Source organism: Myzus persicae, unplaced genomic scaffold (genome assembly GCF_001856785.1).
Source record: "Myzus persicae strain clone G006 unplaced genomic scaffold, MPER_G0061.0, whole genome shotgun sequence".
Classification (NCBI taxonomy): Eukaryota; Metazoa; Arthropoda; class Insecta; order Hemiptera; family Aphididae; genus Myzus; species Myzus persicae.
Window position 1 is genome coordinate 93,656 of NW_019104151.1, and position 27,119 is coordinate 120,774.

The 27,119-nt window shown below is 28.5% G+C and overlaps 3 protein-coding genes and 1 pseudogene across 3 annotated transcripts; 2 read left to right on the forward strand and 2 right to left on the reverse strand.

Annotated features, from left to right (window-relative positions):
• Positions 1-2,768: 2,768 nt before the first annotated feature.
• Positions 2,769-11,343, forward strand: LOC111039305 (regulator of G-protein signaling egl-10-like). The gene is made up of 7 exons (XM_022322766.1): positions 2,769-2,824; positions 9,469-9,670; positions 9,746-9,848; positions 9,934-9,981; positions 10,058-10,164; positions 10,932-10,983; positions 11,171-11,343. Exons 1-7 carry the CDS (start codon positions 2,769-2,771, stop codon positions 11,341-11,343), a joined length of 741 nt encoding a protein of 246 aa, XP_022178458.1.
• A 3,203-nt stretch (positions 11,344-14,546) lies between these two features.
• Positions 14,547-16,510, reverse strand: LOC111039306. Its single transcript, XM_022322767.1, has 3 exons — positions 16,362-16,510; positions 14,765-14,903; positions 14,547-14,642 (listed from the first exon to the last, which is right to left on the reverse strand). Exons 1-3 carry the CDS (start codon positions 16,508-16,510, stop codon positions 14,547-14,549), a joined length of 384 nt encoding a protein of 127 aa, XP_022178459.1.
• Positions 16,511-19,229: 2,719 nt separating this feature from the next.
• LOC111039309 (small ubiquitin-related modifier 3-like) lies at positions 19,230-25,840 on the forward strand. Its single transcript, XM_022322772.1, has 3 exons — positions 19,230-19,484; positions 20,578-20,691; positions 25,653-25,840. Exons 1-3 carry the CDS (start codon positions 19,467-19,469, stop codon positions 25,779-25,781), a joined length of 261 nt encoding a protein of 86 aa, XP_022178464.1. The 5' UTR covers positions 19,230-19,466; the 3' UTR covers positions 25,782-25,840.
• On the reverse strand, positions 22,156-24,933 carry LOC111039308 (annotated as a pseudogene).
• Positions 25,841-27,119: the final 1,279 nt, after the last annotated feature.

Here is a 27,119-nt window from a genome sequence, read left to right on the forward strand (position 1 = left end):
ATGTTCAAACTTCAGAAGTACTCTCAATAATGGGGAAAAAAGGACCAAGGCGTCTCAACTTTATAAGATTGTAAACAAGCTTTAAGATTTCTGTACATATTTCAAAATAAATACTACCTATTAATATTAAAAAATTTTGAATTTAGCCCCCCCCCAAAAAAAAAATTCTGGGTGCGCCCCTGAACGCGACCGTACTTTTCGCGACGCGGTGCGTGTTATAACTTATAGTATTGGGAAGTCACAAAATGTTCGAACATGAACAAAAATAATATTAGTTGGTTAAAAAAAATTTGTGGTTTACATTGCTCAGCCCGGTATTCCACGTTGCCCGTAATATGTATATTTTAATCCACTAATTTCGGTATTCAGAGAGAGTTAACTCGTACACACGGTATTATCGCAATGCGAGTGGCGACACACGCTACACACGCTTCAAGAATGAGCAACGTGTGAGAGGCTCATTAGACACGATTTCTACTACCAAATTATACGTAATACGTTTCACTAAAAGCATAACGATAGGTAAAACAAATGGACCTAACAAATATTTACGTACGCGCCATTGTGCATCGGCACCGATGAACAGCAGGCAGACAGTTATCATGGAAAAGGGCTGTGCAGTTTATGGTCACGGGGGTGGGGCTAGAGGGGATCGAAAGATCAACCGACCTATCTCGCGTTATCGCGTGGATCGGCTATGAAATCCAGATTGCAAAATGGATGGTAGTTTGAACAACTGTTTTGAAATTAGTACGAGTCGAGACGTCTTGTCTGGTGAACATTTTTTTTTCCTTTGTGTAGCTTTTTCTATATTACGGAGCAGCACTTACATTTTTTTGTAATATTTAATCAGCTAATACTCGTGAAATATTTCGTGATATAAATTATAATCTATAAGAATTATTTTAACATAATTATTAAAGATATTTAAATTGAATTGTACCTATATTAGTGTCAGTGTTTATGCACGTGTAAATATATAGTAAATCAGAATTATAAGCACAATTAGCAAATTTAGGATATAATCTTATCATTTAAAAAAAAATGTTTGATAATATTTTTTTTAAATGAAGGGATAACATTATTTAAATCGTGAAAGTATATTATGGGTACAACTATCGTAATGGAATCATTATTTTGAAAACAATTTTTGGTGTTCTGAACTTACCTCCCACTGAATACGTTCCTGATAGGTTACCATTTAGCTAATACCTATAACAGTGTACCAAAACATTAGTTTATTTAGTTAACAAAATGGTTTAAATATAACAACTATTTTTTACAGAGTTCAATATAATGAACATATACAAATTTGTATCAATGCAATTATATTTAAATTATAGGTATTCCATTCTATAAGTAGGTACATTCGTAAAAATAAAATGTCCATATTATGACTAAATATAGTAAAAGCCTAATCTTGCCAATTAATTCCTTTAACGTGAATTCATTTAAATTCTACACAAGACATTTTTGAATTATTTTGTACTACATATAAGTAGTATTTTGTTTTTTGTTTCATTGTTTGCAACAACGCAAAACTGTTGAATTTAATTAGAATTTAGCTTTTATTTTATTCAATTGTGTAGGTATTTGTGTAACACTTCAGTAAAATACCACCCAGCTTGATTCATTTAACGTAAGACACCCGATATTTCAAAACTATTATTAACGTTTTAGAAAATATTTGTTTTACATAATTGTAAGTCTTTTAAAAAACAACAGCTTTCTAATAAATTTTTTAATTTACTATTTTTATTGATATTGTTTCTAAAAAATTGTTTTTTAGTGACTTCGTGCATTTTTAATTCCTTATTTTAAAGCAGAATATTTCGTATGTAGTAGTTCATCATTGAATCCAAATTTGACAAATCCATTACAATGATATACTCGATAACTACTGTACAGTAGAACAAAAAACAGAAAAATTATTATAAATGTTTATAATGTAACATTGTAAGTTGTAACTAATGAGATGCATGTGACTGTTTATATTTGAAAAATTTGAGAATGCTAAGTTTTATTTTTGATAACTGTAGTTGGAGGTCAGTGTGTGCATTGAGAAGGTTCAGGTATTTAGTTTTAGTTGCTAAGTAAGCTGAAAATCGTGACTCACATATTATTATAAGTTTCAATTTGAAATAAACAAAAATCGAAAAAATTACAATGGATCATAGTGTTCCTGGAAAATATTATTAGTGCACAATTTAGAAACCACAGGTTTAATTTAACCCTTCATCCCATCCATTGAAAATATTTATGTATTTCCGTTGTTTATGGTTAATCAAATTTATAATTGTAACTAATCATTTAATAATTAATAAGAGTAGTCCCTGCCTAATTATATTTTACTCCCACATCACCTCCAAAATCATCACCCCTCTTCACAGCTTCAAACACACCAACGACACAGAAATAGATCCACCCTCGTCGCTACTGTCGGTACTGACACCACCAACCACTCCCCCATACCGATCAAATACTGACTTTACTGATTCCCAGGGTATTAGGACGCCACCGCCACAAGTATGCGGTGGGTGGTGACATACCGCTAAGCCGTGCGCGCGCGCGCAATATCTCTTACTCAGTTGCAGATCCAGGACCTGGGCATGAAATCTTTACAGCCTTGATTCATTGGGTGACTGTACTACGAATTGACGTGTACTGGTATCCGTTCGATTACGACGACTTTTCCATCCACCCCACATTTCTACGTCGTCGTCATTATCATCGATCGTATTTAGGTGCGGTCGAAGTAGGTACACAACATGTTCCGTTTTCTCAAGAAGCGTTTGATATCCTTTTTTAAAATCGTAAAAAGATGGTGTGTATAATAATACTTAATTATATTATTAAAGTTGTATTAGATATTTTTATAGATATATTATAATATAGTGTATTTGTTTTGTCAGTAGAGGTGAGTTATAGTTTTTTAGAGAAGTTAATGTTTGTTTAGTAATATTATTGTCCATCGTCACCGTCCGTTGTTGTAATTGCATTTTTATATACCATAAAAAACTTTCAAAAGAAAGTAAATAATTATTATTTTAGGTACCGATTTTCATGAAATTGTGATAAAATTATAATAAAAATAATACATAAATTGTGTGTATATTAAGTAGATCTACTGAATCAACCATAATATCAATATAGTACGATAAAATACATACAATTGGCATAAAAAACAGAGCATTGCAATAATATTAGGAGTATTGGTAAGTTTTGATGAAATATTTTTGTTTTTAAAAATGCCAGCGATTAGACGAACAAACTTAAGTCGCGGAACTCACAATGCTAAAGTCAAAGATATACAATATCAAGTAAAACACATTATTTGAGGGACAAAAAGGTCTGGTTGCAGGTTACTGGAAACCCACCGTGCCATAAAATCGGGCGGAACAGGTTTAAGCATGCATTAAATCGAATCTTCGCACATTGCCTACCGAGGAGGCTGAGTTGCACTTATAGTCGCTCATCGGAATGTCCACAATCAAAATACAAAATAAAATAAAAATAAAACATATTCTTCACAAAATCATATAGATAGAAATATAGTATGCAAGTAGTGTGATCCGCAATCCATCGAAGGTGGATTGCCTACCTTATAATAATACTGCTCGCATTATCACCATCAAGTCTCTTATGTAGAGATGGCATTGTTAACGGGTAACGAAGTGTATGGGATCAGCAGATCAGCTAGTAGATATATATATTATATTGTTTACAAATTAATATTATGTAGTACTGACTGTTTACACTGCACTTAATAATTAATGTTTTATTGTTATTTGTTCCACGTAAATAAACATAAAAAAATAAGATGATTTCTTAACAATCCTTTAATCGTAAATTCTAGGCCATTACCACAAATTTTATTTCATTTAATGTTATCTTTTTTCTGTAAAAATTGTAGTTCAGCAAATAGTGTGGTGGTGATTAATTGGTTAAAATTAATTTTTGAACATATTTCTAAATAATATAATAACTGTAGTTTAATAAGGTATCTTCCAAGTATACGCATTTGAAATTACCCACACAATAAACAATTTACCGACAATTTGAATGCCTATAACATATAAAACTATAATTGTAGAAATAATATATAATATGATATAATTGAGATATTATGTATCTTTTTATTATGATATTATTATATTATTATATTAAGTATTTATACGCTTTTCTCATAAATATATCACGTTGGTAGGTAGGTACTAAATACAAGATACTAGACTTATCTACTACCAACTGCACGTAAGATATCAAGATTCAAGATATCGAGGAATATCGAATCTTTAGATCAAGGACAGAATACGTATTGTAGGCGAGGCGATATATTTTATACGGCACGTTTATATTGAAACCGAAGTACCACTAATTGTTTCATTAAGGCCCCTGCAAATGTGTAATTTTTAAGGAGTTGTGTTTAGGCAATTATTTCGTTACTGCGATTACTGATTGTCTTTATGTGTGTAGTAAATGATCATTAGTGTGTGTATACTCCCCTACCATCACCCGCGACCAGCATCAATTTACAATACATTGTTATTTCTTATCTGATTTATGGTCGCACGCACGCACACACACACAAGTCATTCAATGTCTAGATCAAAATATTCAAAACCAATTTATGGACGTGAAAGAGCCGTCGCACTGACAACAATTTAGGTACTTCTAGTGGTTCGATTTAAAAAATGTTAAGATGTTTGTGTTGGTCAACAAGTTTACATTGCATCGGTCGGAGCACTTTTTCAATTTTAGAAAAATTGTTGACGAGAATAAATATTTTACATTTTATAAATTTATAAATTTTTAGTATTGAATATCTTCAAAAATATCAAAAATATCAAAAATATGGTCCGACCGATGCAAAATAGACTTGTTGACCAATTAAAACATCTTTACATTTTTAAAATCGTAAAACTAGAAGTACTTAAATTTTTGTCAGTAGCTAAGGTCGATTTGTTGAAAAATGAATAGAATTTGCAGGGGCCTTAAGTTATTTTACACTCGAAAATCCACGACGTTTAAATAGGTAATAATCGGAAAGAGACTATTATTTATATCAACATATTATAGGTTACTTTGCAATGAGCTCATACAAATTCAACTGGTTTGTAGTTATGAGAACGTGTTTTTCAGTTTTAAAATATTGAACCACTGAATAAGTATCTTTTGTACCTCAGTAAAAAAAAATCACTATATAATAATTTAACGCGCTCTGTAGTCGTATTATTTAGTAGTGTACCTAGTCGTACGTTTTTACTTTAAATACATATTACCATTTAGTTTTTTAAAATGTATCTATTCTAAGAAAGGTATTCATTGAAACGGCGTGAGGAACCTCTTCCAGTAGTGGCTTGTGACTTTGTGATTAAATGTTTTGGAGGGATTAATTAGTTTCTACAATTATTAAATGTAATAAATTATGACAGTGTACGTTATACAGTGACTACCTCCTACCCCCTCGATATGCTTGATGTCTTTACGACAAAATACAATAATCTATTTATATATATATATCTAAATATCTTACCCTACTACCCCGCACTACCATGCGTAGGTACGAATAATCGAGTAAATGAAAAAAAAGCCCCTATGTTGTTAAGCTTTGCATACACGCAATGCTTGTCTAGTAGTATAAGATCTATACAAACGACTAAACCTCGAACTGCCCTTCCACTGACTACCCAGTTATGAATCACGATACCCACCTGTCATATCGATTAGATAATATGTTCGGGGCCCAAACACCAGACCAAATGTCCTCACGGACACGGGCTGGTATATTTTTTTGTTAACGTTGCCAAAATATTTATTCTGACAATTGAATAATTATTATTCTATAATATACTTCATAGGATATATATATATATATGTTTACTAATCAAGGTTACTGCCGTACAAATATGACACCAGAACACATGGAGAAAAATATAGTTGTTAACTGTTTTCAAAAATTTTCGTAATTAAAAATACCTTATTGTTATTAATATAATTTAATCAATTTTTTTTTAACATGTATTATTTTGCTTATTTTTTGCATATTATTTTTTATCATATACTTTTGCATATTACTTTGTATCATATACTTAATTATATCAGTTTTTTGTATTATTTTACATATAAATGAATATTTTTATTTCAAGAGAATATTTTAATAAAAAAGCATATTTTTCGCATATTTTATTATGATTTTTAAAGAATATTGGAAGAATATTTTCAAATTTTTAAGAGAATATTAGCATCTTATTTTGGCTATTTTAAAAGAATATAATTCCGGCCCCTACTAATAACACATTTTAGTTGATAGTATTAGCATTTTATTACATTTATATATAAGAGAAAAACAACATGTTAATAACTTAGTAAGTAAGCAATAAATATAAACAATTGGATAAGTCGTACATTATAGGTTAAGTGCAGTGTTACCTGCGCACAATATACAATAGTACTTCTCTCTTGAGTATAATATACTTCATTCTGTATTGTTATAAATTATATAAATTATATAAATCAATTTAATAATTATTAAAATTTAATCAATAAAATAAAATTTAATTTAATTAACATATTTGATTTATTTTTACAAGTTTAATTTTTCAATTGGTTCAATTACTCTTTTAGGTTTCCTAATTGCTAAAGGTGTACAAAGTTTAGTTTTTTAATTAAAATTAGTAAGTTCTACACTTTCCTCGCTTTGCTTAATAACACTCTCTACATCTAACTTGGCATATGCTGAAATTATTTGGTTGAAATGTCTTTTCCAAGTTAGTCCTTCTTCTATTTTTACTATATATGTTCTGTCATCCAGCACTCCTAAAATTATTTCATTTATCCATATTAGTGATTTAGTATTTCTATAGTTTTTAGTATGTATACTGTATCACCACTTTATGTAACTCTTCCCTTCATCTCTTATTTTTTTGTTGAATCTGCCTATTTTTGTGTATCACTAAAAATCTAGTCTGGTTCTTATCACTAAAATCAATATAATTTAGATGGTAATTCATTAGAAGTCCAATTTGGTGAATTTCTATACATAATTAAATATTTTGATATTAGGGTTGACATTGGAATATTGGAACATTGGTATTTTTTTTTATCTTTTAAAGCTTTTAACATTGCTGATTTAATTGATTTGATAGCATTTTCTGCAGAGCCATTTGTTGCAGGATGATATGGAGAAGGTGTTAATTGCTTGATCTTGTTTGATTTACAAAAGTTTTTGAGTTCTTAGGATACTAAATGCGCACTATTGTCACTCACTAAATATCCAGTTTAACCAAAAAGTGTAAAGATTTCTCTTAATTTTAAAATTTAAAACAAGTTTTCTTATATATTTCTCTACCTTTATCAAAAAAAAATTTCTACCGGTAAGTCAAATTAAATTTTTATGAGCGTTTAAGTTTAAATTTTTACAACATTGGATATTCACTTGATTTCTCATGTAATATTTATTTCTTATATTCTGTTGTAATTCAAAAACGAATATTACTGTAGAGTGTAGACACTTGAAATTTTCAAAATATTTTGACTTGTTTTAAGCTGTTGGCAAACATTTTCAGTTTTCATTTGTTTTTATAAATTTCAATAACATTTTATTGGTCGGGTCAAATAGCATGAATATTAATTAATACAAGAATCTTGAGTCTTGATATATCGTTACAATTGCAGTTTGAAAAATAATAAAAAGTACATAAGCACAGTAATTTTTCTAAGTAAATAAAGTTCAAATGTTGACAATATTTATCAAAATTAAAATTTTAAATAATTTTGTAGTTAAAAATTTATAAAATTTTGAATTTTTAAAGCTAAGGATTGAACATTTAAAACGAGGGTATATGTAAGTTATTAATGCTGTAATCAAAAAATACAAATATAAACATAAACACACCTTTTTTATAGTTATTTTAAGTTCAAATTTAGGCCAAATTACATATTAACACAAATAATAACGATTTTAGTCATTTTATCGTAATTAGGTTGCAAACTTGCAAAAACACCCAATTTTATACAAGCATATTTAATATTTTTCCAGTATAACTGATGATTTAATAATAATATTATGAATAATATTAATTCAACTTACCGGCTACCGTATTAATAATGAGTAATAACAACATAAAATATCCTAGACTGACTATCGTCTCCACTCTGAATCGTTTTTCCGTATGCAGTTCATGAATTTAATTTTAATACCATCCATTACAGCGACCTTTTAGACACCTAATATACAGCAGCGCGGCATCCACTTAACCGATTTTTTTTTTGGTAACTCATTTAATCTCATATTATCGACATCATACTTTTCACTCAGTTTCACAGAATTGTTGATATTTTTTACTTCCATATTAAATCACTTCATTAGATCTTTGCCCAATAATGGTGTATTTTCACTTTTAAAAATAATTAGCTGGGATATTATTAGCTCAATATTATTAATTTCAATTTTAACATTGATGGATCCACTGGTTCTATAATCAAGCTATTGTATGTTTTTAATCTTACTTTTGTTGGTTCAATTGGACAAGTCAGAAATTGATCCCATATTGACATAGACACTGATCATTTGAACTAATATTGCCCTTGTGACACCATGTCCGTCTTATTTTTTGGTCACTAACGGACATAAATAGTAAATTAATAATAATATAGATTTAATAGTATTTTTAATTACTGATCAATGTTAACAACTTTATTTTGATAACCAATCATTCGTATGTTTATTGAAAACTGATATTTTTAAAGTATAAGACGTACGAAATATATAGGCGTTTAAATACAAGTTGGACAGTTCATAATTTCATACTGCGTTTGCTGGATGAAAGCGAATAATGGGCGTGTGAACAGCGTCGGTGACTAACTCACTAGGAAACTATTACACTACACAGACATAGGTATAGTAGAAGTTAAGTAGCCGTTTTTTTTATGCTATACTCTAAACAAGTTTCAAGATATTTTGTCTTTTGTGATGTCATTGTCACGGTTCATAATTAAACCACTTAAAAAGTTCACATTCAAAAAGCAACCATCCCACGTCGTCGTTGTGAGTTTTATGTATGATAAAACCAGGGGAGTACTCATAAAATAATAACTAAATATGTTTATTATCAATTACAACAAATTACAATCGATAATATTTTGTTGTTGTGGGGTTGAGAGTTTGGAAATCGAAATTTGAATCAAAATTTTGTAACAAAATACAAAATAACAAGTCAACTGTTGCTGAACTTTAGAACCATGCGATGTTGATAAAGAAAATAAATACTTAAACAATTATTGATACCAGGTTGTTACTCCAGTAAGTATCTAGTTCTGCTGTCAAACTTTCCGATTCAGTACTTTACTAGGTCGGCCCGCAACTAACTTGACTTTTGGTTGCTCAGTTACTTTTTTTTAGTAGTAATATGACTAACCAATTTTGTAACTATACCTATCTATTATTTGTGTTTTGCCTTTTCGCAGGATTACTTGTCAGTCTGCTAGTAATAGTGATTGGTCGATTGAGTTGCCCTTCAGTTTATCAGAGGATTCGTCCAGTAACTTGTTAGTGGATTCTCTCATGAACTTGCAAGATGTTTCATTTGAAGAATTACCGTCTCATCAGGTGGTCAAGAAATTAAAGAAAGAATACATAGAAGTACTAAATCATATTATCAACATAAAAGTAAACATCGTTTGATTTTTCTGTTTTTTTTTTTTGTTAGTTCAATACCACTATTTTTTGTTTTTTGTTTCTCAGGTGAGTGACCTGATTAATCGCATGAACAACAAGGTAAAATGCGTCCCTTTGAATACAATTGTAAAATGTGCAAAAGTAATATTTCCATTCATAGAAATCAATGGTAATTAATCCATAAATTTAACATTCCAATAATTGTGTTCGACTCGGTAAAATTATATTATGCAATAATAGCAATTTTTTTCTAGGGAGCAGTTTGCTATTGTGGTTAATTAATACAATGGAGTTTGACCCTGGTAAAACAGCCAATAGTCTGGTTGAAAATTAAAACTTTTTGCACTGAAAATAATTGATACAACATTTTAATTTTAGATGAAGCATTATATTTGGCAAATCTATTGTCATCACACATCATTGGGTTCACAATTCTTAATTATTATCTGACTGAGTTGAAGGTCGGTTGCTTTTATCGTAATCTAGTAAATATTAACACCTATATCTACCTATTACAACTATTTATAATTCTACAACTACATGTCTACATTTACATAAGTCTTATGCATGAGCAATCACTAAACTTTTAACGAATCAATACTGATGTAATGGTCCCTTAAGAGGACGCTACACCCACATGTGTTGTCTCCGTCTTACAAGAGCGTAACATATCAAATTGTTCGTTCAGCAGTTCACGTTTAGTTCAATTAGCTTAAAAATTAGAGTGAATTGACCTCTTATTAAAATTAAAGATAAGATTATTACGGAGGGCTTCTCATGGGATTTTTATTGTATTTTAATTTAAAGAGAGTTATGTGTATTTTAAGTTGTACAACAATTTAAAATGTTTAAATACTCATAACTCTCTTTAAAATTAAAATATAATAAAAATCCCACGTAGAGCCCTCCGTAATAATCTAACCTTCAATTTTAATAAGAGGTCAATTCATTCTAATTTCTAAGATAATTGAACTAAACGTGAACTGTTGAACGTACAATTTGATACGTTATGCTCTTGTAAGACGGATACCACACATGCGGGTATAACGTGTTCTTAAACTGATTAAGTAATGGTCCATGTTTGGTCCATTAAATTGTATTGAACCATTTAATAAATAGATTTTTCATGCAACGGTATAACTTATACCAAAAAAAAAAAGTTAATGTTATATATCAGGGAATATTTATAATTACCTAATTAAGTTTATTATTTTATCATTTAAATGTTAATATTTACACTTATTTGTTACAGTGTCCAAGTTCACAAATGACTTATAAAACTCGCTTGAATGATTATGACTATGGTAAATATAAATTATAATTATGCCACAGCATAAATTATATTATATGTTCAGAACTCGTTATTTAATATCAAGGTTATTAAAATTTAAGTTTCTCGTTGATTCCAATCCTAAATAATAAAATATATTTATTAATATGGTTTTATTTTAATTTTAACTTTCAGAGTTAATCTTTATATGCATTTTTTAGCTGTATACCTGTGTAAAAAAGAAATCGAAGAAAACATTCATGGAGATTTGCTGAACTATAAAGTGAAAAAAAATGCGAAAGCTATGGTAGATGTTAATAAATGGAAATTTGAGTTTCAACCATCCAATGATAAGTCATCACGTACATTTTATAATAAAAATGTAATTTTATAAAATTCGTTTTAATTAGATTACTTAATGGTAATTGCTAACCAAATTTTGAAATAGTTAAAATTACATAATATTTGTGCTTTTTGCCCAGTTGCCAAAACATAGAACAAAAAATTTAAAAAATGTTAACTACAACTAATTCTAAATTTAAAATTCAGTATACTATATCGTACAAATCGTTTCTTAATTAAATCTATTTACTCTTTGTTAAGAAATAACATTTTTCCTATGAACATAAATCTTTATTTCAGTAATTAAAAGGCATTAATACCCGTAAACTTGATACCTCTTAATTGTTTTCATATATTATATTGAAGTATTCACACTAGCCTTATAATTATGATATAGAGTAAAACAACTCAAATCAGTCAAGGACAAAAAAAAATTTGATTATTTTTATTAAATTTTAATCAGTTATCAGTAAACATAAAATCATATCAATTGATTTTTAAATCACCAAAATATTGTATAATAATATTAAAGTTATGGACTGTGGACAAATTAGTGGATCATTTTTTTTTTTTTATATATATAAAATTAGTATAATCTATAGTATTATAATATTGTGATAGTTTAAGGTAGCCGGTAATATATTTAAATTTCTAAAATTTGTATTATATTAATTATCAACTATAGATACCCACAAATATTTCATGAGAAATTAACAACCTAACTTTAATGTAAGGCCTATTAAAAAAAAAAGTAAATCCTCAGGCTTTTAGATACCTTAATCCAGTGGTTCCCAAAAATTTTCATTCTCCTCCCCCTCACAAATCAATTGTAAACATATAGAATTATTATTTACATATAAAATTCTCACACCCTTTCCCCCTTAAACTAGAGATGACCTTTTTTGTTTGTTTTTATGATACAAAATAACTATATATTAAACTGTATAATTAAATGTTGTACCTATCAGTATTACCTGTAAACAGGTCATGGCATAATTATTTTAACAACAAAATTCTTGTTATTTTATTATCGCTGTTTCCCCCCCCCCCTACAGTATGTAAATCCCCGTCTATGGAGGGGGATTCCACTTCGGTTAGGAAACACTGACTTCACCATGATCTTCATAAAATTATCTCATTACACTGATGTGAACTGTTTTATTAAAGAGATTTATGTTTACCGCTTAATGTTATGATTTATGAGGTAGGTAAGGTTGGAAGTTTTGACAAATATTTAATAACTTCTGATCTTATGTACCTTATACAGCTTAACAACAAGGTGAGCTAATTCAAAATTGAAACAAAAATATTTAATCGTTACACAATAATTCAAATTGCTTGGATTCATTTTTATATTCCATCTACATTAATGTATGTTTTTAATGTATTAAATTTATTAATTTTTTACTTTTTGTAAAACCATATTTTTTACCTAGCACATAATAATTTGTCTATCAAGGTAATAAATTAATTCAAAATTATCTAGTAGTATCTTGTTATACGATAGCAATAATTTATAATTCACTTTTTTCTGTATACATACCTACTATATTATAAAAAAATTTTGGATTTTTTAGCACAGCATCTTCTTTATCCAGCAATTAAAAATTTTATGTAATAAAAAATAATCATTTTATAATCATATCTTAGTTGTATTAGTTTGTGTAATCTGGGTTCATGTATTGAACATTTCCCTCCGTTTAATCATTTTCATATGTTTTACTGTTTGTATATGTCGTAATTACACTAGATCGCTGTTCTTATTCTACTTTAATTTCATATATTTCGCAAAATAAAATTTTTCTGTCTGCGGAAAATACATTATCCCCGAATTCCAAAATGAAACTTCTCAACCGGCTAATTTGAGTTTTTTTTCTATTGGCATATTATACCACAAATATGAGCGCTAATAAATACAAAAAATAACGAATACAAATACGAACACGACAACGATCGATGTCTGTCGATCACTATGTACTGGCAAACAAAATAATGCTGTAAAAGACAGATTAATTAAAAATAATATTGTCCTCAGAGCTAAAAATAAAATGGGTTCCCCGTAACGCTATTGATTATCGCCTTATCGGTATTATTGCCGACAAAATCATGTAGATAAAATATATTTGAGATTTTATTGATTTTATTTACTCAATAATCAAAAATTATTTTAAAATATGCGATAAAAATCAATAAATCTTAAAAATATGCATTTGTAGAAAAAATTTCAAAATATGCAAACATATTCACAATAAACTTTTAAACTTTAACTCCAAACACCACAACACAAATTTGTACTGGATCAGATTTATTATATTTACTTCCAGAACAAATATGCAAATGCATAAAGTCCCGAGCCCTGTACATTACTAATGTACAAGTTATTATAATATGATATAAATATCTTAACAAAAACATTTTGTCGAAGTAAGTGTAAAAAACGGTTAAGTAAAAAAAGGAACAGATCTTTAAGCACTATAAAGATATGATATAATAAATAAATGCTAAGTAAATTGAAGTACACTTATTTTGTTTCATTAATTAATTTACTTGACGAGAACTTATAAACTTTATATGACGCGGTAAACAAAATAAACAAAAGGCATTAGAAGTTCATTATAATTTAAAATATTTTAATAGACATTTTTACTCAAAATGATTTCTCGATAATGATTAATTTTTGAAGTTACACCGTAATTAAAACCACATGTATGCAATACACTAACTAAATCTTTAGCTTATTGAACTATTACTCTAAAACCTTCTGTAGTATTTTTTTGTTAAAAAGTGGTCTTCTGTTATTAATTTGTTCAATACATTTGTTTCTCAACCATTCAACCAAATTAATGTATTCTCTAAAACCTTTAAAACATAAATCAACGTTAACAGTTATGATAGCTCTTTAAGTTTTTAATAAATACAAAAAAATACTTTCTTATAGTTTTTCTTTCATAACACAAGTTTCTATAACATGTATCATAACACAACACAAAAACTCGTGCTCATATTACACATATATTAAAACCTCAATATCTTTGCTATTTTTTTTTATTCCTTCTTCAGGAATTTTTCCATTCAAAGCATGAAAGAAGCCATTCATTATTGAAGTGAACTGAATGGTTTCCCTAAAACACAGTCTTCAAAGCCACAAACTAGTTGCAGTCTTTTAAAAAATGCTATCCCATTCACCATAGAATTACTTAACATCTAAAGAAATACATATATTATTGCAATTTAATAGTCTAAATAGTTTCGATACTAATAGGTTGTAGCAATAGCAATAGCAGTTGAAACTCTTTTAATAGTTCTACATACAGTAGATTTATTAACTCTGATATGATCACCTATAACTGCCTGAAATTAAAATTGTATAACTAATATATTTATATCTATTGCTTTAAAATGTAATTATTTAATTAGCGAAAGTATAATGTCTATGCTTATTATATTTTGATAAAATATTATATAATTTTTACTTGAAATGTTACAGTAGCATAATAACGAAGAGTTATTAACACTTGTACTTCTGGAGACAGTGCAACATTTCTTTTTGTTTTGTGTTTAACATCTTGAACAATAAAATGCATTAAGACACCAAAACTTTCTTTTGAAAGCCTATTAATTAAAATAAAATATTATTTGATATAGATGCAATTGTATATATATAAAATATATAAAGCATTGGCCTGCCAAACTGACAAGCAGACCTAAGCAAACTATACAATTTGATCCCCCTCCCCACCATCATCAGTTTCTTCACTATTTTTTTTTATTATTCAAAATAATAAATATTATTAAGTTTTTTAGGTATAAGTTGCACATCTATACTAACACACCCCACACACCTACTCAAATTTTCCCTGAGGGAATTGCCTTAAAAAATTACTATTCAGCACGCCTCTGATAGTCTGATATAATATATAAACCTATAGATTCCCATAATCAGGACTGGGAATTTTGTATTTTAAAATATTTTTTTGAAAGGATGCCAGCTCACTATTTTTTAATCATTGACAATTTTTTAAGTGCTTGTGTGTCATGTACATACTCTATTCATTTGATGTGTGTAATAAACAATCATGTGCATGTATTGTGTTAACCTATTGATGTATAAATATGTAGGTATAAAAATGTACAATTACTTATGTTTTAATGAAAATATTTGTATAATAGTAATATAGCATCATTAAATTATAACATTCAAATCGTGGATAAATTTTGTAAATATACTATATAGGTAGGTACCTAAATATAAGTAGAAAATAATGTTTTGAAATTCAATTAATTATAACACTAGTTATTTGTTATTATGTGGTTTATTTCTAATGAAATTTATAAACTAATAAAAAATTAATTAAACTTAATATTTTTTATACACCTAATCACAAAGAATTTTATTTTCATATGACGTGTATTTTATTTTTTTAAGACGGTCCGTAGTAGGTAATCAAGTATTCAAGTATCCTTAGAGGAGGCCTAGGTATCTATGCAACGTACAAAAACCAAATTTTGTGTTCAACAGTTCCAATTTGACGTGGATAGGTATATTTACCTAGATAGTAATCTTAATTAATAGAGTGAATTTACCTATTATTCAACTAAAAAATAAGAACATTATCTGGGCGTATCATATCTATTCATTATCTCGTGAGATTTTTTTAAAATTATTTTAACATGTAACATGAGAATTTTAAAATTGCTCATTCCTAGTTAGTTCATCTTAACCATTGGGCATTGGCGACCGCTACGATTATATACTTTTATATACTTGTCTAACCTAAGTACCTAACCTAACCTGACAATTACTATACTACAATGGAAATTTTAAAGTAATACCGTGTTGGTAACAGTGACGTCAGCCGATAGACAAGACAGCTGCACGGGTTATACCTACCTATTAATAAATAATTCAATATATATATTTGATATTATGAAGTCGTGTACCTACTCGATTACGATACTACGGTACAGAAGGACCTACACAATACACCTAGCTGATTTTATATGATGTAATACCTATATATATTTTAATATTTATAATTTATGTTTATAAACGTTAAAAATATTACCTACCTAAAACGGCATTTAAAATCAAAGTCATCAAACTCTTCGAGAGGATTTGATCTATCTCGGAAAAGCCTTGGTCTTGGTAGATGATACAACATATCCATGAAAAATTCATCATCGGAATCCGATGTACTTATTTCCGAACTATCTAACATGATTACCTATATATTATTGTATATTACTAAGTACTAAATAATTACTGTAGATCGATAATCGATGTATAATGTTAATGTATATAATATGCAAATTTTAATAACTAGTAAGTAGTAGGTATAACTCGTATAGTCGTATTGGTAGGCATATATTAGCTATCTTGATATTTGAGAAAAAATTATAATTGTGTGATAAACCGTTGCTTAAATATTTAGTGAGCCGAAATCTGATCACTAATTTAATGATCTGGTAACCGCTAGTTTAAGGAACCAATAAGTTTAATGACCGTTTAGTGAGCCATTAAATAATTTATTCATTCAATAGCGCGCTATTGGTTCATTAAATGTTTAATGAACGTTTATGCAACCCGGCATCAGTATTTAAACTAAAAATTTTTAAAATCTTACTTGTGAAGCATTTTTTTTTTCGCCTTTATTTTAGATAAATTATTTAGGTCAAAGTGATTTTTAGTAAATTTCAGATATATTTTAGTTAAGGACTCTGAATCTTGAAGAAAAGCATTTTCATAAATATTAAATATATTCATAAATATCAGACCCGCCGTTCAGTGTCTATGAGTAAAATTGGTTGTATATACCTACATTATACACACATAATGTATTGAAAATAAACATCGCAAGTAGGTAATTGTATTCGGCATGAATGCATGATAAACTAAAGATATTCTAATCATACGGATTGACGGTAGTATTTTTGAAATTATTTCATAATGTAAGCACCACGAAGGTTATGTTTACAGTAATAATGCAGATAACAATGAAATAATCATTGGAAGGAACTTGGAAAAATTATGTAAAAAAATCGGGGAAAAAATGCAAAAATTCTAGGCGGCTATGCAACAGCACAAGTCCACCATGGTATAGATGGCGACAATTTATCCGCCTCGTCCGGATTCGATCTCACCTATCCTGCGGATAACGCCTAACACCTAAAGCTAAGGGATACTTATTCAGATGTTTTCAAACGGGAAAATTTAAGGATCTAAGCCGTTTGTATTCGTTTGTATTCAGTAGCGAATACAGATTACTGCAATAAACATTGTTTAACCGATAAAATCCATAGGATATGGCCATTATTTTTATTGTATATAGTTAACAAAATAGATGTAAATATCGTGCTATTGAATGCAAATACATAGCAATTTCTGTTGTTGTACAAAAACTAAAATATTTGTATTGCATAGGTACATTATGCATTATTATGCAAATAGTATATGTATATGGTTCTGCATCAAATAGTTAATTTATTTAATATGTTATATACATATGTGTAACTATAAAATTAAGATATAGGTACATTAATATGTTAGTAGTATACAATTTAACGTTACTCATTCAGTTTAGAGTGTATTAATTATGAAATCTAATATTATATCTTAACATTGAGCATTAATGGTCAGGTTAGAATACTGTCTTTTATTTATTATTTTGAGAATTTATTTAAATCTAACCACAGAATTGTGTTGAACTTGTTATATGTGCATTATAACAGGCAGTTTATGCGAAAATAAATAGTTTTGTACATCATTGACATAGTATTACATTATTTATAGTATGATATTTAAAGCTTATTTATTGAATGTGTATTTATGTATGTAGCTATATAATTAATATAATATAGATATACATAAATATATTAGCAATATACAATAAATGTAGGGTATATTAATTACATTACATTGAAGGTCAGTTTTGTATAGTGTCTTTTATTTATTGTTATTTTGTATTTTTGAGTAGATTTATTTAAATAAAACCTCAGAATTGTGTGTTGATCTCATTGTAATTGCCTAATAGTTTAATTTAATTCTTAAAATGCCACACACAATTTGTGCGCAATAAGTAATATTCGTATTGCACTAACAGTTCCGTACCTATATCACGTTCGGACATTCCACAGTTGCAGAATTATTTAGGTATCAATATGGACTTAACTGTCGATGAAGAGTTCTGTTATATATTATTTATGTACATAAATTGAGTTACACAGTCGCAGAATTTAAGTGATAACTCAGATATTTAACCACCGACATGGGGTATTCTTACTGACGTTTGAAACACAGTCGAAGAACAGTTCTGTTTCATATAGGTACTCGTATTATTTATGTGTTTCATTTAAATATTTAACCAAAGGACAAAACTATATATAAATTATATAGACATTAAAAAAAAACAGTAAGTGTCATGCTCTGCTCTACGGCTTTGGTTCGGTCTCTAAATGCGATTTCGAAGCGTAAGAACCGAATAGGTAGAAAAACAGCACATGCACGGATTTTAAAAGAAACAAACTACCCGAATAGGGCACAGAAGACGGCAAACAAAGGTCGCTAGCGGAGAACGCAGGGTTAAAATCAAAAATGTTGAAGAAATTTCGTCGAAGGTGTCGCGTTGATAAGGCTGAGGCGATATTTCAAAACGATAACGCTGCGATATTTTTTTTATTTCACTGGCTGGGCCGCGAGAAACCCGTGGAAGAAACGGCAACATGTCCTAGACTCCCGAGGGGAAGAAGTGAAACGTTACCATTTTATATGTATTACCCACTATCTATACCTATGGTAGATAATATGAATGTTTGTATTTGAAATACATAAATGATACACGTAGGTACACGTAGCCGCTGTGATATGATACCACTGCCGAGCCCGCGAACCTTAACCAACATGGTTTTTTTTTGGTTATGTGCTGTTATCAATCGTAAGCGTCTTTTTACGTAGTTATATTTCTTTGTATTATTTATGTTGTTGCTACTTCATTCGTTTATTGTCTGACCCCGTGGTCACGAGTCAGTCATCTTGGCATCTTGCTATTCTTGCAGGTTAAGTTAGTACAGTTATTTGGCCGTCCAGTCGCTTCGCTACTCCTGAGTCGCTAGACATTTCTCAGTCATCACCGGCACACGCGTCGCTACAATTCAAACATTTTTGTCAAATCATCCACAATGGCGGTGCAACAAGTAGTAAGTACTCATATATACACAATCTCACATGCCAAAAAAAAAATCACAAATCTCGGTATGGCGTATAATGATAGCGCCGGAAGAAACTACGTCTTAACCAGTGTTTGGAAAGAACGTCGTTCATGAACGCACGTTCATAAATAGTGAACGATACGTGAACGTCACTCGTATTTTTAAAATAGAACGTGAACGTGAACGACGTTAATATTTTTAATGAATTTGATCGATTTTTAAGACGTTCAATTTATTTACCATTTAATAAGTATATTTTTAAAATATTTTAATCAATCATATTATAATAATATTTTCCATTATAGTTCCTATGATATCGAATTTAAATTTAATTAGTAATTACTGAGAAAAAAAAATTAAATGAACGCCCAATAAACGCGTTCATTTTTTGAATGAACGTGAACGCGTTCGTTTGAAAAAAACAGGAACGTGAACGTGAACGAGTTCATTTTTTTAGTGAACGTTCCGAACACTGGTCTTAACACTTAGTGATCACACCGGGCTCGGCGTCGTGCCTTCGAATTTTTCTTGCTACATTTGCTTTCTTGAAATTTATTATTTGACGGCGTCGGCTCCAATCTGGTTAGTCTACGACTTATTTTATTTCATTCTCTCACACCTATGTCACATTTAACAATCGAGATTTTCTAAACTGTATCAGTATTAGGTCCTGCGTAACCATCAATACCAATGATGGCTTGTCGTATTGTGGGTTGTTATATTTATAATTTCAAAAGTGGTGATGCCATGTATAATCCATACAACTATTTGCCTCGAACCCAAAATTTACTACCACCATTGACCTATCAAGATACTGTTAATACTACTATTATTGTTAACATTGATTATACTAGGCTCAATAATTCGTCTGACTTCTGACGATCAACAGATTTTATTAGTTCACAATCATTTGATTCACACCTACTAATCAATTGTAGATTGTGTTCTTTGATATTGTTTAACGTTCCTGGTGTTTATTCAACATTACAACATTTGTTTATGAACTAATTTAGTACAAATTTAAATTTAATTTGTTTTTATACCAACCAATTAATACTAATAAAAATGTTATATACTATAGATTCCTGAAGAAATCACAGTCCAAGTGTTGGACCAGACTAATACTATGCTGGAGTTCCGTACAAAAACGAATATAAGACTAATAAAAATTATGGTTGCGTACTGCGTCAAAACTGTAAGTATAAGCTATTAAAACATATTTTATTTTATTGTTAACATTATGACTAAATAACTATGTAATATGTATTAGAAGTGGGATGTATTTTACCAAAAATTTACTCAGGCATCGATTACATTGTGGAAATGTGCACACTGATTAGCAACGATTAAAAACATGAGGCTAATGGTCTGATTAGTGATATAATTTTAAATCTATTGTAACGACTACTAGTCGTTAGCACTAGACATTTTTATAGCTAACTTGAACACAAAATAACACAACTCAAAAGAGAACATAATTCCTTGCAAGAGTAATGAAAATCGTAACCATTTTTAAATAGTGAAAAAGTATTACTTTAAGGAAGGTTGTTAAGTAGCAAGTAAATTTTGCGCAGTGTAATCAAGGCATAATATTTTAATATAGCAAAAAATAAATGTATTCAGTAGTAAACTCCAAGTTAGTTTGCCTATATTTAGACAAATTATATTTTTGCAATGCTAGGCAGAATAACTTTCTTTTAAAGATAAGTTTAAAATTAAAAGTTATTTTCCGAACTAGAAAATATCAGTAACTTAACTTAGTTAAAAATCAGTTACCTTTATTATCTTTTTTTAAAGCCAAAAAAAAAAACATAGTAATTTAATAGAATTCTTACAATTTCAATTAAAAGAGTGTATTAAAATTAATTAAAGTGGGTACTTAAATACTTAACCCTTTCTTGGCCAAGCACCGTTAAAGATAAAAATGTGGTATTTTTTTGCACAATTATAATTTTGTATTTTTTCGATGAATTTGAAAACCAAAAACAAAAAGTTTTTTTGGAAATGTATAGTTTTTTAAGGACTGGGACAAATAAGTCCCATTGGTCCTTTACAGTGCAGACTTTAAAGCCCCATAGGTCTGTTCCGGCAAATTAATTTGTTTATTTTCAATGGAGATTATAACGATATTGTTATTTTTTCTTGCTTACCTTCATTTAAAAAGAATGACCATAACAAATTAAACCATAAGTAATTTAATTGATTGTTATCATTTTTAATTTAAATTTAAAAATTACAGATCAAAAATTGAAATGGTCAATTTGTTTTAATGTACTTGTAAATTGTACATTTATTATACTATATAAGTAATAAGCATACATCAATGATAAAAGATTAATTTTTTTTTGTACTTTATATTATACAAAAAAAAAAATTCCATAATATATACCTAATTGGTTGGAAGGAAAAAATTAACACATAATGCATAATAATAATGTTTTATTTCATATCAACAACTTTTTTGTACAATAAAAGAATGTACTTATAACTAATATTTAATTATTTTGCATGGTATTCATTAAAACATGGTTTTTTTCATTTTGACATAAAAAAATTTACATGTAGAGCATTTCCTGAATGGTTTAGATTCAATTTTTTTTTTACTGCACACTTCACACCTACCCCTAGTATAAGAATATTCTATCCAGTGGGCTCCCAAGTTACCTAGTCTAACATCTGAAGGTATAGAGTATAATTGTTTGCCCCTTCTTGGTTGTAAACAATTTTTTTTGGTACTTGGAGATACATTAAAAGTTCTTTTTTGACCAGATTTATTTAAAACAATTAAACCTTGAGCTACAGATCGTCGATACTGTTTAACAGATAATTTTGTATTGTTGAGTTCATTATTTATAACAAAAGAATTAACAAAAACTATATCAATAATGCCCCAGAAAAACCTATGCCACCATTTTTTAGATTTTCTATCCACATTATACAAAGCTCTTAACTGATCTGCCTTATCAACTCCGCCCATAAATGTATTATAATCTTTTGTAACAAGAGGACATTTTATAATTTTTTTTGAACCATCATGTTCAGTGCGAGACACTGTACTTTCATCAGCACTGTGGTAGTTTGAATCAAAATAAACTATTCTGTTGTCTCTCCGCTTATACACAGTTATACCCATTTCCCTTTCTAATGTTTTGTCCTCAGCTAAAGAAGGAATATTTTTCCTGTTTGACCTTATAGTATCACATGCAAAAGTATTTTATGTTTTTAATTTTTCTAGCAAATGAATTGATGTAAAATAATTATCAAAAAATACTTTTATACCCTTATTCCAAAAAGGTTTTTTCAAACTTAGTACAACTCCCTCACCCAAACCATAATCAATAAAATCATCCACTATTTCTTCTTTCCCCTGGTACACCGAAAATCTACTAATGAATTCATTCTGATCTGCCAAACACCACAGTTTATAGCCCCTCTTTATTTTCTTCATCGGATTGTGTATTGTTTTATCGAACTTTGGCCTTTAAACAAAATCATAGATTCGTCCACACTAACTTCCCTAGTTACATTGTACAGTTCAGGTAATCTATCATTTATTGCACTAATAAAAGGTCTCAATTTGTAAAGTCTATTTTTACAGTTAGCAGGCATAGAACTGTTATCATTAACATGTAAAAAACTTAATATATTTTCAAACCGTTTGCGACTCATAGCATCTCGAACCATTTCAACTCCCAGGTCATTACTTGTAGACCAGTAGTCTCTCCAAGACGGTAGCTTATTATAACCCATTAAAAAGTTTATACCTATGAACGCATATAACTCTTCAAGCTGTAAATTTAATATTTTTCCTTGTTGTATAGCATATATAATATATTTGATTGAAAACAAATATCCTTCAAAATTGGTCCACAAACTTTAAGAAAAACTTCAGTTGGATTAGAACAATCCACAAACAGTCCATGAACAGGTCCTATAACAAATTAGTTTTTATAATTTATTTTATTAAAATAAATAGTTAGGTAGGCACCAACCACATTCTTAACTGTACACAATATCAAAGATAGGTATTAGGTAACATTATATCAAATTAAATAACGACACAGGTGTTTAAATTATTAATGTAACAAATACAAAATGTACCTAATTTCAAACTATAAGTTTTCATATTTTGTAAAACACCTACATACAAAATATTGTACAAACAAATTTTTTTATGAAAAATGCATAATATTGTAAATTGTTAATAATAAAATATACCTAATATATAAGATATTAAAATACACTATATAATATTATAATATATTTCCATAAGTATAATAATCGAGACTATACCTATTAGTGTATATTATATAATTATTATATTGCGGTACCTTTTTTATAAAAAATTTAACTATTTATACTTTCAAAATTATTATAATCAGGAATGGTCACATGATGATTTAGTTTTTTCCAGTTCATGCAACATTCAGGGGAAGTTTTTCTTTTTTTTGATATTTTTTGTCTTGTGTTTCTTGTCTTTTCTTCTTCAGCTATTGGTAAATCATGTCTAGATTGCTTATCACTTGATGTAGCAGCAATGAGTTCAACATCTATATTTTCAACAATTTCTATTGAAAGCTCTAAAATAATTAAAATGTTAATACCTTCAAAATCATTGTTATCAGCAGGAGTTGTAACATAATGGTTGATATTTTTTCTAGTTCATACAATGTTCAAGATTATTTTTTGTTTTTTTTTGTCTCTTGTTTCTTGTCATGTCTTTTTCAGTATAATTTCCAACAATATAACATGTAGACTGAACATCACTAGATGCACCAGCAACTGGTTTAAATTCCATATTATCAGCAAATTCTATTGGAAATTCTAAGATTATTATAAATAAATAATAAAAACCATGACATTTTTAAAAATATAAATGACATACCCATAATATTCAATTGTTGAAGATGCACATTACTATTTGGATCTGGGACATCTAAATAATCTCTTTCTTTGAAATATTCATCATCACTATCATTTTCAACATCGGTAAGTCCACCATCGTCACCAGGAATTCCGATTTAAGTTTCTATTTCAAAATCACTCAACTTTTTTAATTTGTACATAGTGAAACACTCAAACGTTCGATGTACGACGAGTCACTCTCTAGAAGTCTAGACGTTAGTCGGAATATTTAAAGTCACGATGACAACGGACCAATGGGACTTATAAGTCCGTTGCAATAATAAATTGAAACTAAATACTAAACGCACATATTATCATGTTTCAATGATACGCATTGGTTCATTAGATGTTTACGATAATAACAACATCGGCGTTAATTGATTATCAGTGGGTTTTCATGCGGTAGTTATTTTTAGAAAATTGGTGAATATTATTTGAAAAAAAATCTTATAAAATTATGTATACAGCGTTATCTATTGGTGTGCCATAAATTCACCTCCTATAAAATCGAAAGAAAACATCGTGACTTATATGTCTCATTGGTCACATAGAACATATTTTAGTTTCTTCCTTATTATATACGTGTAAAATGACAGCGGACTTAAAAGTCCCATTGGTCTCAAAGGGTTAATAAATAATGAAATCCAACAAAATAATTAAATTATTTGTATGTATTTGTTTATTTAATGGTACATCTGTACTAAATTACGGTAACCAAATTAAGTATTACAATATAACTAATTACCTACACACATTATAATATCAAATATTATTCAATTCAGCTGTAATTCTATCAATGAATAAACAACTAATAATGAGTAATAGCTATTTATTAATAACGATCAATTAATTATTTCTTCAACCTTCTGTTAATAATAAATGCATATATTTTGTTAATATACAATATTATATCCATTATTATAAATGATTATTTATAACTTATTATTATATTTATATTTATAAATAACAAATAATATTTCTAATTATTATTATTTTGTTTTTACAAAATAGAATGTATTTTAAATCCGGTGTTCGGAAAAAATGTATGCAATGTGACAATAAAATTAATTAACTCATTATAGTTACTTCATAACTTGGAACAAAATTTAACTGGTTAACTTAGAAGTTACTACTAAGAAAGAGTAACTTAATTTTAACTTTTTAATAACCAGCCTTGTATTTTTGATACTTCCTTATTTATATTTATAATTTTAATATTTATTAATTATTTCAATACTTGATATATTATAGGGTTTAGATATTCAAACTTTAAGATTCCGCTACGACGGCTACCCGATTCACCAAGATGACACACCGGCCACTATGCAGATGGAGGACAAAAGTGTTATTGAAGTGTATCAAGATCAGACCGGTGCTTGATATTTATAAATATTTATTTTATAAATTATTTTATAATATATCACATTTTATTTAGATCATCTTGGTTTATTTTATACCTTGATACCATATAGTGTATGTTTTCTCCAAAGCCATATTTAAAAAAAATGTATGAATAATATAAATCTTATAATCAACTACAGCAATTTAAGAATTAACTGCATTGATTTAATAAATATAAGGTGTATAGAATGTTATAAATTATGCCATGGTAAATCATAGGTTATCGATCACAAACTTTATCTTATTGGTGTTCAAGTGTCAATTATCTCGATAAAATATTAAAACCATCTATTATATTATGAGAGGTGAATAAGTCGACTAACGATTAAAAATAATAAAAATGTGAATATAATAACATTAGTTCCATTTTTTAAAGAAATTTTCTTATGTGTTTTAAAAAATAGCACTCAGGTTCAGAGAGACCCTCGTATTTAGACCTTTACAAGACCACATTGTGCCTCTGAAACCAGTTGAAGAAACACCGTTTTAAAGTATTTAATAAAGAATAATATTTATTAATCTCAAACGATAAATTAAAATTAAAAATATACTAGCATTTTTTTACTAACTGTTGCATTACTGGACAACATTTTTTTGCAATTTTTTAAACTTATGTCGTTAATTATACGAAAAAAAATTATGCTGAATTCAGAATTTGGTGGTCAGACTTAGTTTATTAAGTTATGGCTTAATGAAGTTAGGACACTGTATTGAGAGGTTATGAGTGCAACAGGGCTACTATGGTGGGCAATCCAACTGCGTCGGATCGCAGGCAATATGTCAATATGCTGTAGCACATCAGGTAGACAAGGCGATGAGCGCTTTTTAAGAGTACCTTTGATAGTGGGGTCCATTCTTGTGCTTTTATGAAAGTCAAAAAGAGTAAATCTTAAATACAGTTTGAGCGTCAAACTAGTCGTTATGATATTTTATATTTTATGTTTTTATATTGTAAATTGATACTTACACAGGCTGGATACTCTTAATCTGTCCAGTGCTTTTTCGTGAACATACAAATGTTAGGTCAAAAACTGATTGCAAATCATTCAAAAAGAATGACGGTTTCAACATTTATCAAAAAGACTATTCTCAAACGGTTTTCGAATGCTAGTTTGATAGTAGTTTTCGACACATAATTTCAAATTTTATTTAATTGTTAAACTGTTAAGCAAGGCTGGGCAAGTTAATGATTTTTTTTAACTCAGTTAAGTTAAGTTAATATACACCAATTACAAAAAGTTAAAAGTTAAAAGTTAATTTAATTATAGGTTAACTCAGTTAAGTTAAAAGTTAATACACATTTTTTTTACATTTTTT